Source organism: Populus trichocarpa, chromosome 11 (genome assembly GCF_000002775.5).
Source record: "Populus trichocarpa isolate Nisqually-1 chromosome 11, P.trichocarpa_v4.1, whole genome shotgun sequence".
Classification (NCBI taxonomy): Eukaryota; Viridiplantae; Streptophyta; class Magnoliopsida; order Malpighiales; family Salicaceae; genus Populus; species Populus trichocarpa.
Genome location: NC_037295.2, coordinates 16,956,881 through 16,972,645, shown reverse-complemented (window position 1 = coordinate 16,972,645; position 15,765 = coordinate 16,956,881). Strand labels below are relative to the sequence as shown.

General features: G+C 35.5%; 2 protein-coding genes and 1 pseudogene across 2 annotated transcripts; all 3 read left to right on the top strand.

The window, feature by feature from the left end:
- Positions 1-1,639: 1,639 nt before the first annotated feature.
- LOC7454433 (purple acid phosphatase 18) lies at positions 1,640-5,041 on the top strand. Its single transcript, XM_002317555.4, has 5 exons — positions 1,640-1,880; positions 2,353-3,021; positions 3,676-3,864; positions 4,271-4,359; positions 4,526-5,041. Exons 1-5 carry the CDS (start codon positions 1,749-1,751, stop codon positions 4,743-4,745), a joined length of 1,299 nt encoding a protein of 432 aa, XP_002317591.1. The 5' UTR covers positions 1,640-1,748; the 3' UTR covers positions 4,746-5,041.
- A 3,085-nt stretch (positions 5,042-8,126) lies between these two features.
- On the top strand, positions 8,127-10,440 carry LOC7454432 (protein FATTY ACID EXPORT 5). Its single transcript, XM_024580877.2, has 3 exons — positions 8,127-8,528; positions 9,416-9,503; positions 10,191-10,440. The coding sequence occupies exons 1-3, from the start codon at positions 8,330-8,332 to the stop codon at positions 10,261-10,263; spliced, it is 360 nt and encodes a 119-aa protein (XP_024436645.1). The 5' UTR covers positions 8,127-8,329; the 3' UTR covers positions 10,264-10,440.
- Positions 10,441-11,847: 1,407 nt separating this feature from the next.
- On the top strand, positions 11,848-13,374 carry LOC18103435 (taxane 10-beta-hydroxylase-like; annotated as a pseudogene).
- Positions 13,375-15,765: the final 2,391 nt, after the last annotated feature.

The following is a 15,765-nucleotide window of genomic DNA, read 5'->3' as shown; positions in this document are numbered from 1 at the left end:
AATAATAAAAAATACTTAAAAATATTAATTTAATATTTTTTCGAATAAAAAACACTTTTAAAATTACAAAGCTTTATTTTCAACAAATCCAATGTTAAAAGTTGAAATCGAGAAAAAAAAAATTAAATCCATGAGACTATGATAACTTTATAGAAAATAAATTGAAAAATAACTATGAAGTCTATTTCTCAAACAAACTAATATTGAAAGATGTAATTGAAAAAAAAAAACTAAATAAAGAAAAACAATATTTAGTTGTTGGAGGGTCAAATTGAAAAAAAAATCAATAAAAAAATAATAAAAAAAGTAAATCGAATAAACCACTTTCAACTTGGCAAACTCATAGCCCGAGTTAACCTGAGTTAATTTGTTAATGAGTCACGAGATTGAGATAAATTTATAGAAAGTAAATAATTTTTTTTTACAAAACCTCATTTTCAGAAGATCTAACGTTGAAGGTTAAATCGAGAGAAAAAAAATTAAATTCTTAATATCAATATATAACCCAGCACAAAAAATAAAAAATTATGATGTATACTTTTTAAAACAACTTAATATTAAAAAATACAATTAAAAAAATATCAAGTAAAAAAACTGAGTTGTTAAATGATAAAATTAAAAATAAAATTAAAAAAATAAAATACTATTTTAATAAATAATGTTTTATATACCATCCATATATATGTGTGTGTGAGAGAGAGAGAGGGATAAGAGTACTTTTAAGCCTACTTGTATACAAACAGAGATTAAGTTGTATTATTAAACAATTTCAAAGATGCATTTTCTATGTAGAAATCGTTTATTTGAAGAAATTTAATAAATGTTTCTAAGTTAGAAGCTTATATTAGTCTCTATATTCTTGATTTTGTATCAATTTGTCTTCTTTACTCATATTTGTGTTAATTTCAATAATCTACTTTTAAGTTTGTATTTATCTAGTTTTTTTTAATCATTAAGTTGCGTTCCAAACATTTGTTTTTTAAAGTTAAAGATTGATATTATTACAAATAAAATCAAATGTGGAAAATTAGAACAAAGTCAAGAGCAAAGGAACGCAAAAGAGTTTCTAACCAACTTTTCTAGATTCTCAATGTTTATCTAGAAGAAATATACCTTTTTAATTATTATATCTTTTGTTTTTTTAGGTTTTAGCTGTTTTTTCTAAAATATTAAATTTTTTTATTAAAATTATTTTTTATATATTTTAAAATTATCTTGATCTATATTAAAAAATATTTAAAAATCAATTATTACCACGATATCAAACACTACCTAATAATTAATATATTTTCTAATTAATTCTTAGATATTAAATAAAGTTTCTTGGTATATCTAAACCAAAATTACAGGTCATAATTATTTTTTCCTTCTTGCCACTGCAAACTCCACATGGTAATACGAAAACAATTCATGACTTTAAAAAAACTCTCTCAAGAAAAAAAGCTTTGAAAAATTCTCTCTCAAGAAAAAAAAATCTTTTTTAAGAAATAAGTTACCATGTGAACTATATGATCTTATCATCATCTACCAGTCTCACTAGAAAACACACAAGAAATCATTGTCATTGACAAATTTTTGACATTTTCTAATGTACTAAGCCTCCTAGATTAAGGCCAAATCTGTCATTTAATAGGACAAGCCTGGCTAGTGACTGCCAGTTCAAGCAAAACAACGCAGCATCATAAATTGTCTGGTCTATCTTTTATTGTTGCCAAGAACAATAATAGTAACTTACTAATTATCAAACTATGGAGCCAAAACTGGTCTTAGCTTTGTTCCTGTTAATCTCTGCAACTGCTGCAAGTGAATACATTAGGCCTTCAACTCGAAAGAATCTTGATTTTTCAAGGCCTTCAAAGTCTTCTTCTCATCCCCAACAGGTTATCTTATCCTTTCTCTTTACCTTAGTTTCTGTTCCGTTGATTAGATTGTGTTGATATAGAGTTTTTTTTATTGGTTTTAGTGTTAAAGTTTGTTTCTTTTTCTAATGATCTGATCTGGGTTTTTCTTGTTTATTCATCTGGGTTCTGTGGTATTTCTTTGGTCCAAAAATGGTTTCTTGAATCGGATAAAAGTCAATTGCTTTGAGTGTGTTCAGTTGTTGTTTATTTACATTGAAATTCTTGATATTTTATTGATAGAAACTATGATTTCTTGTTTAATTGGAGTTGATTTGGCTGGTGTCTGTTTGGTTTAATCATATGCTGAATTTTCCCTGGAGTTGTTTCCGGAGATACCTTTCGTGTTTGTGCGTGAAGTGTTTTGGAATGATAGTTTTTATGGCTTTTCAAGGTGATTTAAAATGCTGATTTGGTATCTGAAGTGCTTTTACTCCATGGATGCCTGTTGTAGGTGCACATCTCTTTGGCTGGAGACAAGCACATGCGAGTCTCATGGGTCACTGATGATAAATCTGCTGCATCAATGGTGGAATATGGAACTTCTCCTGGAAGATACAGCAATATAGCTCTAGGAGAGAGCACGTGGTATAGCTACCTATTTTATAGCTCTGGAAAGATACACCACACAGTCATTGGACCACTGGAGGATAACGCGGTTTATTACTATCGATGTGGAGGAGGTGGTCCTGAGTACAAGCTCAAGACTCCTCCAGCTCAGTTCCCAGTTACTTTTGCTGTGGCTGGAGATTTAGGTCAAACTGGCTGGACTCAATCGACACTAGATCATATTGATCAATGCAAATATGATGTGCACCTGCTGCCCGGAGACCTTTCATATGCTGATTACATGCAGCACCTCTGGGACACATTTGGTGAGCTGGTTGAGCCACTTGCCAGCGCAAGACCTTGGATGGTAACACAGGGGAATCATGAAAGAGAAAGCATTCCATTCCTCAAGGATGGTTTTGAACCCTACAATTCTAGATGGAAGATGCCATTTGAGGAGAGTGGGTCAAGTTCAAATCTTTATTATTCTTTCGAAGTTTCAGGGGCTCATATTATCATGCTTGGCTCATATACTGGTTATGATGAGTACTCCAATCAATATAACTGGCTCGAGGTTAGTTATTTTTTATCCTTTTCCAATATTATCTTCTTTCCTCGACTGTATTAAGTTGTAAATGGTAGTTTGTTAACAAAAGGTTCCGTAAATTGGTAAGAAAATGTTAATTTGTCGAAAAACTCCTTGACATGAAATCAGGGAAATAATCGATGATGGATATCTCTGTGTTGCTCTTTCAGATTTGTCACACAGCATATTTGGCGACTCCATGCTTCTAGCTGCATGTGTTCTCTTGTTTGTTAGGCATGTAGGGCATTTTGAAATAATACAGAACTTACTTTTGTCCCTTCCCTGTGTTACCTTAACCTTTACTGGGACTAGTTGATACGAAACCACTTGAAAAGCAATATCTATAAATGTGTGAAACTGTATCAAATACTGCCGATCTCATCTTATCATCCTTAACCCCATCTTATTGCAATTTAGAGATATCAAGGTGCAGCGAATTAGTGACCCCACTGTGAACTATGCCCTTCAGTAGTTAATGCAAAAGGCTTCAAGTTCCATCTTTTCATGAGAAAGCATGATAGTTGTCTTATTGCTATCTTGCCCTCCTTTTTTTTTTTTTTTTAATTCAAAGCTCCATAAGAAAAAAAAGCATATTTTAGTTGCTTCTAATAATAGGATTTCTCTATCATCATTGATCTACAGGCTGATCTTGCCAAGGTGGACCGGAATAAGACACCTTGGCTGCTCGTACTATTCCATGTCCCATGGTACAATAGCAACGAGGCTCATCAAAATGAAGGGGACAGGATGATGGAAGCTATGGAGCCATTACTTTATGCTGCTAGTGTGGACATCGTGCTGGCTGGCCATGTTCATGCTTATGAACGCACGGTATGGTATAGAATTTTCTGAGGCGGAGATATAGGGATACCCCCTAAATTATTTGTGTTATGACCTAGTACCTTTGAATATAAAGTTTCCAATTTGCATCACTTAATGTTTTTGGCAGTCAAATTTTCTTACAGAGAATCTTACCCCTAAAGGCATTCTCTTTGTTGAACTTCAGCATGCTTAGATATCTCTGTAATTGTGTCTCATCAACAGAGAATCTATAGCATGTGTCCTTGATGGTTTTACATTGACAGAAATGTTGATTACCAAAATTAGTTCAAGGGTTGCAAACAAAAAGAAAATTGTTTAGGGGTTTATGTCTGCATATGCATTTATGGTTTTCATTTTCCTGTCATCCTTAATTTCATGAACCGTGGATTATATCATCTGCCAATCTGTTTCATAGGAACGTGTAAACAATGGAAAACTGGATCCATGTGGTGCTGTCCATATTACAATTGGAGATGGGGGAAACAGAGAGGGCTTAGCCCACAAGTATGTCCTCCTCACTATCACAACTTTCTGTTGCAACTAAACTTTTATGGGACCTAAATAATGTGAAAATAACTTTTTCGAAATGACTAGTTCTTTGGCTTTCTTAGTTGTCTAAAAAACCTCTCTCAGTTAAATCCCAATCTGATTTTCTTTATATTATTGACAGATACAAAAACCCACAGCCAGCCTGGTCAGTCTTCCGTGAAGCAAGTTTTGGCCATGGTGAGCTCAAATTAGCAAATTCAACTCATGCCTTCTGGAGCTGGCATAGGAATGATGACGATGAGCCTGTTAGATCAGATCAGGTCTGGATAACTTCATTGGTGAATTCTGAATGCGTTGCTGAAAAGAAACATGGACTGAGGAAGATTCTAATGGGACCTTGAGATGTCCTCATTTTTGTTGCATGTTATGCTAGAAACTTCACACTAGGGAGGTTAATGTAAATAGTTTGTGATACAATCTACCATGATATCTCAAGTTGATAACATGAAGCCGTCATCTCTAGTCTGTTGATCACTGTTGCCCGTGGACGACCGACTGGAGTTGAATATAGTAACGGTCGATAGCTGTTGTTTTATTTTAGACATTTGTATTTTTTATACTTTACATAATGGCTGCACCTAATGAAATATCAACGCAGGTTGTCCTCTAAAGGATGATGTTCTGCTGTTCAACTTCATCTTTATGAAATTTTAAATATTTTTTTTTTATATTTTTAAATTAGATCATGTATGCTAATGTTAAAAATAAATTTAAAAAAATAAAAAAATATATTTTAATATATCTCTAAAGAAAAACATATAATACACTTCAAAACATCCGTTGGCTTGTAGATGGCTTCATGAGTTTGGTACCTGAAATTGGTGGATTTAGGTGGAAGGGCCATGGAACAGCACTCTTAACCCTGAAATATGGTCAAACATTTGAATGAAGAACGATTGGTCCATCTGCCTGGTTGGTGATAATGTCTAAAAAGCAGGGTTAACTGAAACATTTTGTTTCTCCATTAAAATAGATTACTGATTAGATCACTAAAATGTCTAAAAAGCAGGGTTAACTGAAACATTTTGTTTCTCCATTAAAATGGATTACTGGTTAGATCACTAAAATGTTCCTGGAGAAGTGCTTCAAGGGTTTGAGCTTGCAACTCCAACCTAGAAGTCTTAGTTCAATTTCCTTTGGAATAGGAATAACAAGTCATGAAATTCCATCAGCCAAACGGGCAACTTTATGGAACAGAAAGGATCCCTTCCTGATGTAATCCAAGATCTAGCTTGTAAAAAGCCTACCTATCCTACCAGAAAGAAACAGAGGAGAAGGTTTTCGTGCCATTATCCAAGACCCTTTCCTAACGCACCATTTGAATGAGCTGGCTGCTCGACTAAGGAACTAAAGCCAATTCCTTGTACGTCTTAACATGCAGCTGACTTTATGTCCCATTGGAGATCCTCAAGTATCAACAGCATGCATAGAATCAAACTTGATACTTAAAAGTCCCGTCTAAACTTTATTACCACCTAAGAAAAAACATTACACATGATCAGAATTCCAGATACACAAACAACAAAAGGGTATCGCAGCTTGAGACGAAATGAGTTTTGAATACAAATCGGAACAAGAAAAATACATGGTTTCTTGTAATGTGATGGAGACTGTAAAAATTAGGTCTCCGTTTATATGAGCGGGTTGTCAATTTAAAACCAATGGGCAACACTGTAGTGTTCTCTGTGCGAACAGGTTACTGGACGGTCCTGTTGGCATTCTAATCTGTAATATCAAATAAGTCATGGTGATGGATGGTGAGTTGTTGGCTAGATTTATCAATTGTTCGTTAAAGAAACAATGTTCGATGGATTAAAACAAACATACATGAAAGAAGGGAACTTGGGTTTAGATTATTCTTTAAAAGAGCTTCATGCTTTCTTAATCCTTGTATCCCAGCGCCATTTGCCATTGGATGTATTTTTGTATTTTCACACCAGTATTTTGTATAATTAGCATGGTCATTTGGGGTGTTTTGGTATTTTTATGTTTACTTTTGAGTTTTTAAATAAGAAAAGTTGCTAGCACGCCAATGATAAGTGACGTTCGAGCCATTTAAAAGGCGCGTGACACGATACCAGGTAGCAAAATCTAGCTTTCTGCCGTCTCTCTAGATATTCAACCGTGTTCTTCTTCACACGGAGTGACATATGGTGACTTATGGTGACCGTATTGTCGCCGATGGTAATTTGTTTCCCCCATTCTTTTCTCTCTCATAACAGATAAAGTACAACATTGTCCTTTTTATTTATTGTTTTTCAATTTTAGTCCTTATTCTTTTAATTTTTTATTTCGTTCTTATTCCTTTTATAAAAGTCCTTTTATTTTTTAATTTAGTCCTTCAATTACAATTGCTCATATGTTTTATTTTTTATTTCAGTCCTCATTCTTTTAATTTCTTATTTCATTCTTATTCCTTTTATAGTTTTGGTTCTCGTTCTTTTAATTTCTTATTTCATTCTTATTTCTTTTATAAAAGTTTTTTTTTTTAATTTAGTCCTTCAATTACAATTTCTCATATGTTTTGTTTTTAATCTCAATCCTCATTTTTTTAATTTTTTATTTCATTGTTATTCATTTTATAGAAGTTTTGTTTTTTCAATTTAGTCATTCAATTACGGTTTCTTACATGTTTTGTTTTTTTATTTCGGTCCTTTTTTATTTTTGTTTTTTTCTTAGCCTTTTTATAGAAGTTTTTTTTTGCTTTCAATTTCATTCTTTAATTAAAGTTTTTTTGGTTTTATTGTTTTTAGTTTAACCCTCGTTGTTTTGATTTAGTTTTTTTTTAAAATTTATTTTTCAATTCAATTTAACTTTTCAATTGAAAATCTTAATTTGCCCTCTAATTTTTCAAAGGGAGTAAAAGGGCAGAGAAAGGAAATCCGACCTCCAAAAATCAGTCTTGAAGCTTAATATCAGCACATCAAGCTAGCTTTCCAGTGGAGGTTATGACGGCATGATATTCAGTGTTTCTTGAATTAAAAATGCACCAGGAAGACAAGCACAAGGAATGAATGAAGTTTTAGATTTGTTTCCTAGATATTACCGGTTCGAGTTTTATAAACCTCAGGGTTATTGGAGGTTCACATGGTTGTTAACTTCAGGACCCGTAAGATTAATCAAGGTATATACAAGCTGGTCCGGGCATTCATGTTAATAAATAAAAAAAAGGTACTGAATGTTTATTGTAGGATAATATTAACATCAAGCTGTCTCATCGAAGTTGCGGTTTCTCCTGGATGTCTGGAACATGCTTATTATCCAAAGTCTGAATATTGCTTCACTAAATTGAAAAACATATTCAATACACTAACCCCTCCTGTCTGTTTATCATGACATGGATCTTGATGAAGATGAACTCTTGTTGAAATCCCACCAGAAGGAAGCTTATGCTTGCATTAACAAATAAATTATTAGGTGTTCATATTATGAAAGGTTCTGTTTTTATAATATAGTCCATGAAGAAGTATCATGGCGTGTTCTATTTTTTTATAGAAGAAGTACTAAATAGTCTCTCCAGTGAACAATTGTCCATAGTATTCCACAAATCAACTAGCCAAATCTAAAAAAAAGGGGGGCAAAATAAACTAGAGACTCTACATGTTAAATGTTTTTGTAGGCTACTCGTTATGTCATTGCTATAGAAATATAAGGACCATAATGCAACAATTGACCAAACTTCATCACGAATAACTTCCCACCATGGGTGCCACACTCCCTATACCGTAAGAGCCAACAAAACGACCACGTTCTGCAGATCTCTCTTGGAAGTTCCCAGGGCAGATTCGGAAACAAAAGCATTCATTTCTGGTCTCCCAAAGACAGTTGATTTACAGAAGATTCTTTTCTTTCTTCTTCCGTTCTTTGCTTGATCTGTGACAAACCTGCAAAGTCTTGATCTTGAAAACCAAGAAAACCGGGAAAGATGCATGACTTCTGCTTCACAATCCCATATGGACTGGTTATTGGGATTGGAGGGGTTATTGGATATTTGAGGAAAGGGAGTGTGGCATCATTAGGAGGGGGGGTTGGCACTGGTTTGGTTCTCATCTTTGCTGGATACTTGAGTCTTAAAGCTTTTTCGAAGGGGAAGAATTCATTTCTTGGCTTGGCTATTGAAACTGGTAAGACCCTCTTGGTTCTTTTCTTTGCTTGTTTTCTTGCTTGTTTTTGTTCAAAGACTGATGCTTTTTTGGATTGGTACTGTTCACTTTCTTGATTGTGTGTGTGTGTGTGTGTGAAATGGTGTTGATCTTGATAATCTATCATAAGAATGAGTGAAAGATGGAAATTTTATGGCTATCGAGGGTGTCTGAGAATTTCCTTACTAAAGGAAGGGGCATGGTGTTGAAGACTTGAAGTATTTATTGAGTAAATGAAGTTTTTTTTTTTTTTTTATATGAGATGGTATTTATTGTTGTAATGGGTCTCCATCAGATTAGCATTAGTTTGTGAACGGGACGAAGGGGTAGTGGAAGTAGTCATTTGGGTTTGTGGATTGTTGTTGAACTAGATTGCTTAAGTTGATTGAAGAGGTTCTGTTTTCAATTTGAGCAATTATTGGGTGAGTGAAGCATTCTCTATTATGAAGAGAAATCGGTTGATTAGGGTGAATGAAAAGACCCTTGTTTTCAATTAGAGGGACTAAGCTACTCTTATGTATAAACTTTGCATTAAACCTTTCGTGTGTCAAAAACAGATAAAATGGCCTGGATAGTACGGCCTATGCACGTTGGTGGTCGTACAAATCCAAGAAAGGAAAAATATCCATATTAGGAGTTTATCTTGACTGAAATGTTAACTGGTTTCTCTTCCCTATTCTGAATGTCAAAACACCGACCTCTAGGCTTCAGATCCTGGTCTTTTTTTTGGTTGAAAACGACTCTCGTTAAATTGAAGAAAACATAACTTCCTTCACTTTGCTACTCATGTTGTGTTAATAATGCTTTGCCCTTTTCCAGTTGTCTGGAAATTGTAATTATATTGATTCATCCATGTGTCTTTGGAACAGTTTGTGCAGCCGTACTGACATTTGTGATGGGGCAACGCTATATGCAAACCTCTAAGATAATGCCTGCTGGTATTGTTGCTGGTATCAGGTAAAGATAAATCTGTCTTCCTGTTACTTTCCTTTCCGATTATATGTTCAATACTTCTATCTCGGTGCTGCACATTTGCTCTAATATAATCATAATTGATTAGTAGATATAAATATTTTTGCATTTCATTAGCTTTTGCATTTCATTAGCTTTTGCATTTGCTTTACATTTTAACTACCTCATCACTTTTCATCCCCCATGTTTGATGGTATCTATTAAACTCTTGGCTGGATATTTTCTTGTGCATACTGTGAAATTCAAATCACATGAGAGCATGCCAGTCTAATATTTGGTCTGTGAGTATTGGCATAGAACTTCCGAGAGCAACATTCTCATGTTCAGTATCTTTTCTAGTATGTGCTACTGCCTAAAATATGTTAGTCCTGAACGGTTGTTGTGTTGTGTGTAATTGCACCATGCCACAATGCCTTACCTTTTGCTTTGTGAAAGTTTTGATCTAATTCTTGAAGCCATACTGCTGAAGGTTCCTTTTTGTTCACACCAAAATGTCTTAGTTCTTCCTGGCTTTTGTAGTGTGCATAATTGTGTCATGCCACTATGCATTAACTTTTACTTTGTGAAACCTTCGATCAAATAACACCATATTAATGGGGATTTCCTTTTTTGATTACATCATTTCATTTCGACTTCCAGGAGCATTGCACTTACCGTTGTGTTTTCTTGCAGTGCTCTCATGACTGTATTTTATCTGTACAAAATTGCAACTGGTGGCAACCACATTCCAGCTAAGGCTGAGTGATGACTTTTGAGGGTTTTTATATTACTGATTTCAATAGATGCACTGAGATTATAAAAACTCAAATATTTGTATGGAGAAATTCTAAATTTTTGAGCTGATTTGTACCAGTGTGCTGTAGCCATTAAATGTATGACTCAAAATCTTGTTCAAAAGCAAAATCATAAACCCCGTTTGTTATCTTTAGTTTGTCGAAGTAGGACGTCCTAAGGCAGCTGTATTAATGTGGCGGTTGAACTTCATGTAGCTTACATTTTCCTTTGTCTTTATTATCATGATCATGTGGATAAAATGTAAACCACGGAGTGAATAAAGGAGAGGAATTGATTAAGATCAAATGAAGTTGTTTAGATTATCTATAAGCGTGCATCTTTTTGATGGATTCTACTGAATGAGCTATTTTAAACTCTTAATTTCTAAAATGGCAATCTTTTTGTATCATTAGCACAGTTTTATAACCTGGGTAGAGAGATTAATTTAGATGATTACTAGAATTAATTTTATATCATTTTTGGTTTAAAAGATCTCTATAAAATGAGGATGAGGATGAGGATGAAGGAAGAATATTTATTTTTCACTTTAGTTTTCTAGATTACCTTTATTATGTTTAACCTCTGGTAATTACTCTATTTTACTTTTTAATCTAGAGCTTAGCTTCCATGAAATTTTGAGTTATATTCTCTTTGAGTTCATAAATTTTATTTAAGAGAGTAACTAAACAAGACCGTGGTGTTGAAATATTAAAAAATAGATTGCAAACTCAAGAGTGAGTGAATGGAGAAGTGACAAAAAATAAAAAAAATAGAGATGCAAGCTACGAAGTCAACAATAAAATTAAGACCTTACATCTCGAGAGATAGAAGCCTGGGAGAGAGACTTAGTGCAAGTTGACAAGTTCTTTTACAAGAGAACATGCTCTGTATAAAGGAGATCACGTATGAAAATGAGAAGAGAGAGAACTTTCTAAAGTAGAGGAAAATAACAAAGGAGCTTTTATGAAGAAAAACACAACGGTCTGGTGAAGAGCGAGCTAAAATTAAAAATAAAACAACTTGAAGAGTAAGATCTTCGTTGAGAGATGTCTGGTAAGAAAAATGAGGCGCAACCACAAGAGGAGAAAAATAGTTAAGAGCAGCCATGTTCAAACAAATATAATTAGTAACCAAGGAAAGGAGATTCAAGACATGAAAATGGGATATCCTGTCTAATGAAAAGAGTTATTAAGAAGATTCAAAAAATAGTGGTAGCTATATATCCAAAAAAATAAAATAAAGAAGAGACTGAAGTTTTTATTATTAACGAGATAAGAGAAAGGCTCATCGGTTCTAGGATGATCCTCTAAATATACTTTGAAATAATTCTCTAATATATTTTTAAATTTCAAGAAAGGCAAGATTTTCAAAATGAAGAGGAAATATTGGAATTAATTTTGAAGTTTAAATTTAACGTTTCCTTTTAATTCTCTTAAGTGCATGTGTAATGTATTGATGTGTGTGTGTGTGTTTATATATATATATATATATATATATATATATATATAATAAAAGTATAGTAATCTAAAAGACTTCGTCTCATATGACAATAATATATAACATAATACGCAAGTGATTTGTGTTCGACCATGCCTGCGTGCTTGCTCTTCACTCTAAAAAACATCCTTTCTTCTCAGTCTCTAAACATACTCCACCAGCAGCTGCGCAGCCCCCAGACCTTCCAAACACATACCCCCACACAGCCCAAATGAATCCGCTCTTCACCATTTTTATGGTCCTTTTCCCCATCTTTCTTCTTATCAAAGGAAGAAAATCATCCAAGAAACTACCTCCAGGTTCACTTGGGATTCCCATAATTGGCCATAGCCTGCAGCTTCTCAAAGCAATGAGAACTAATACTGCCGAAAAATGGCTTCTCGAAAGGATACAAAAATATGGCTCAATATCAATGCTAACCCTCTTTGGCAAACCTACTGTTTTCATATATGGAAAGGAAGCAAACAAGTTTGTATTCACCAGTGATAGCAGCACGATCTCCTATAGTCAAACAAAGTCTCTGAAGATGATTTTGGGAGATCGATGCATAGCAGAACTCTGCGGACAAGATCACAAGCGCATCGGGGATGCACTTCTATCATTTTTATAGCCTGAGTCATTGAGAAACTACGTGGGGAAAATGGATGAGGAAGTCAGGATGCACATGGAGATGCATTGGCAAGGAAAACAAGAGATCACGGTATGCTATCAAGTTTTACTATGAATAAATTTCCCTTTGTTAAAGAAAGACGACGAAAAGAAGTTGTTTGTGCTTTCTATCAGGTCTTACCCTTGATGAAGAAGCTATCCTTCGATGTCATTTGCTCCCTTCTATTCGGAATTGAGCGAGGAAGATCTCGAAGAGATAAACTTGTGACTTGGTTCCAACAGATGATAGGAGGAATATGGTCAGTCCCCATTAACCTGCCATTCACACGCTTCAATCGTGGCCTTCGTGCAAGTGTGAGGGTTCGAAACTTTTTGATGGATCTCATAGCTGAAAAGAGGATGGAACTGAGAAAAGGCTGTTGGGTAAGTCCAGAACTCAAACACACACAAATTTACGTGGTTCGGCAACTTGCCTACTCCACGGAGCTACTGGTTTGTATTAATCAAGCTTAGAAACAATACAAACAACAAAACAAGGAGGAGGAGAAAATCTTCTCTACTCAACTCAAGCTCTCTCTCTCACGTTTTTCTCTCTGTGTTTTCACTCTTCACTGCGTTCTTCACACACAGGCACAACAGCTCTTCACTGAGCATACATATATATTAAGCTAGGAGTGAAGGGCATAAATCATGCCATGATTTATGCCCACCGTTTGCCTCCACTTGTGCTAAGTGGAGATTAGGTATTCCCACTAAGCACATAGTGGAGGTGGGACATTGCTTGTCTCCAAATAGCTAACAATCTCCCACTTGGAGACAAACAATGAAATCATCATTTATCCTTGAAGACCAACTGAAGTTTTACACAACTTCAGTTTATCAAGTGTAACTCCTTTGGTTAACATGTCAGCTGGATTCTTGCTTCCACAGACCTTTTCTAGCATCAGTTGTTCATCGTCTAGCAATTGTCGGATGAAGTGATATTTGATCTGAATATGCTTCGTCCTGGAGTGAAATGCTGGATTCTTGGCAAGGAAGATTGCACTCTGACTGTCGCTATACAAAGTACCTTTTCCATTCAACTTGCCCAATTCCTTCAGGAAACTCTGCAACCATACTATTTCTTTTGCAGATTCTGAGACTGCAACATATTCAGCTTCTGTTGTTGAAAGAGCAACGATCTTTTGCAAGGTAGAACTCCAGGAAACAGCAGTACCTCCTAGAGTATAAACATATCCTGTAGTGCTCTTTCTGCTATCAACATCTCCTGCTAGATCAGCATCTACAAAACCTTCAAGTTTCAAACCACCAGCTGTGAAACTAAGACAAGTTTCCGATGAACCTTTTAAGTACCTCATGATCCATTTGACCGCCTCCCAATGCTGCTTTCCAGGATTGCTCATATATCGGCTTACAACTCCCACTGCATGGGCAATGTCTGGTCTGGTACAGACCATAGCATACATCAAAGAGCCGATAGCTGAGGCGTATGGAATCTTATCCATGTATCCACTTTCTAGCTCAGTTTTTGGTGACTGATCTTTGCTGAGCTTGAAATGATTCCCCAGTGGTGTACTTACTGGTTTAGTATTATCCATACTAAACCTGCTGAGAACCTTCTTGACATACTCTGTTTGTGAAAGCTTTAGTACGCCTTTGTCTTTATCTCTGAAGATTCTCATGCCAAGTATTTGTTTAGCAGCTCCCAAATCCTTCATTTCAAACTGTTTTGACAATTGTTGTTTCAGCTTGTCAATCTCCTCAATGCTGGATCCTGCAATCAACATATCATCCACATATAATAGTAGAATGATGTAGGAGTTGTCAAAATGTTTGACATAGCAACAATGATCAGCTTGGCATCTTGTATACCCGGAACTGCACATGAAGTTGTCAAACTTCTTGTACCACTGTCTTGGAGCTTGCTTCAAACCGTATAGGCTTTTCTGTAGCTTGCAGACTTGATTCTCCTTTCCTTGCATTGCAAACCCCTCTGGCTGTTGCATGTAAATATCTTCCTCCAAGTCACCATGAAGGAATGCTGTTTTTACATCTAACTGTTCAAGATGTAAATTTTCTGCAGCTACTATCCCCAGAACAACTCTGATTGTTGTGAGCTTCACAACTGGAGAAAATATCTCAGAGTAGTCAATCCCTTTCTTTTGTTGAAACCCTTTTACAACAAGTCTTGCCTTGAACCGTTTACTTCCGTCATGCTCAGTCTTCACTCTGTAAACCCACTTGTTTTGTAAAGCCTTCTTTCCTTCAGGCAGTGTGGTTAGCTCCCAAGTCTTGTTCTTCAGCAACGAACTCATCTCATCCTTCATGGCTAACTCCCACTTGCTTGAGTTTCCATCTTGTAAGGATTCTTCATAAGTTAGCGGTTCACCACCATCTGTCAACAAAATGTAATTCAGTAAAAGTGTGAACCGTTGCGGGGGCTTTATCGTCCTCGAAGACCTGCGAACAGCTGGTTCAATTTGCTCCGCTTCTTCTTGTGTAGTAGCGGGTACAGATATGCTTGAGTCTTCTTGTAAAGGCTCTTGATTGTTGTTCTGCTCAGTAACATCGGGAAGGCCTTCTAATCTTATGAATTCAGATCCTTGTGGACTTGTATCTGAATCAGCCTTATCTGTTTCTGCACTTGATCTGTCTTTGTACAGAACTTTCTCATTGAAGATCACGTTCCTGCTTCTGATAATCTTTCTATTCTGATCATCCCAGAACCGATATCCAAATTCTTCATCTCCATAGCCGATGAAGAAACATTTCTTGGATTTGGCATCCAACTTGTTGCGAGCATCAGAATCTATATGAACATAGGAAACACACCCAAAGACCTTTAAATGAGAGAGTTGTACCTCTTTTCCTCTCCATACTTCCTCGGGCAGTCTGAACTCCAAAGGAACTGATGGTCCACGGTTGATCAAGTAAACTGCGGTATGAACTGCGTCGGCCCAGAATGTTTGAGGTAACCCTGAATGCAACCTCATGCTTCTAGCTCGTTCATTGATGATCCTGTTCATCCGTTCAGCAACGCCATTCTGTTGCGGTGTGCCTGGAACGGTCTTTTCCATTCTGATACCATTGACAGCACAATACTCCTTGAAACCTCCATCAATGTATTCTCCTCCATTATCGGATCTCAAGCATTTCAACTTCAGACCTTGATTCAGTCTCAACTATAGCCTTCCATTTCTTGAATGTTTCAAACACATCAGATTTATTTTTCAGAAAGTAGACCCATACCTTTTTGCTGAAATCATCAATGAAAGTCACGTAATACCGAGAACCTCCAAGAGATGCTACTGGAGACGGTCCCCATAAATCTGTGTGTACCAGTTCTAGCTTTCTTGGTCTTAAGGTC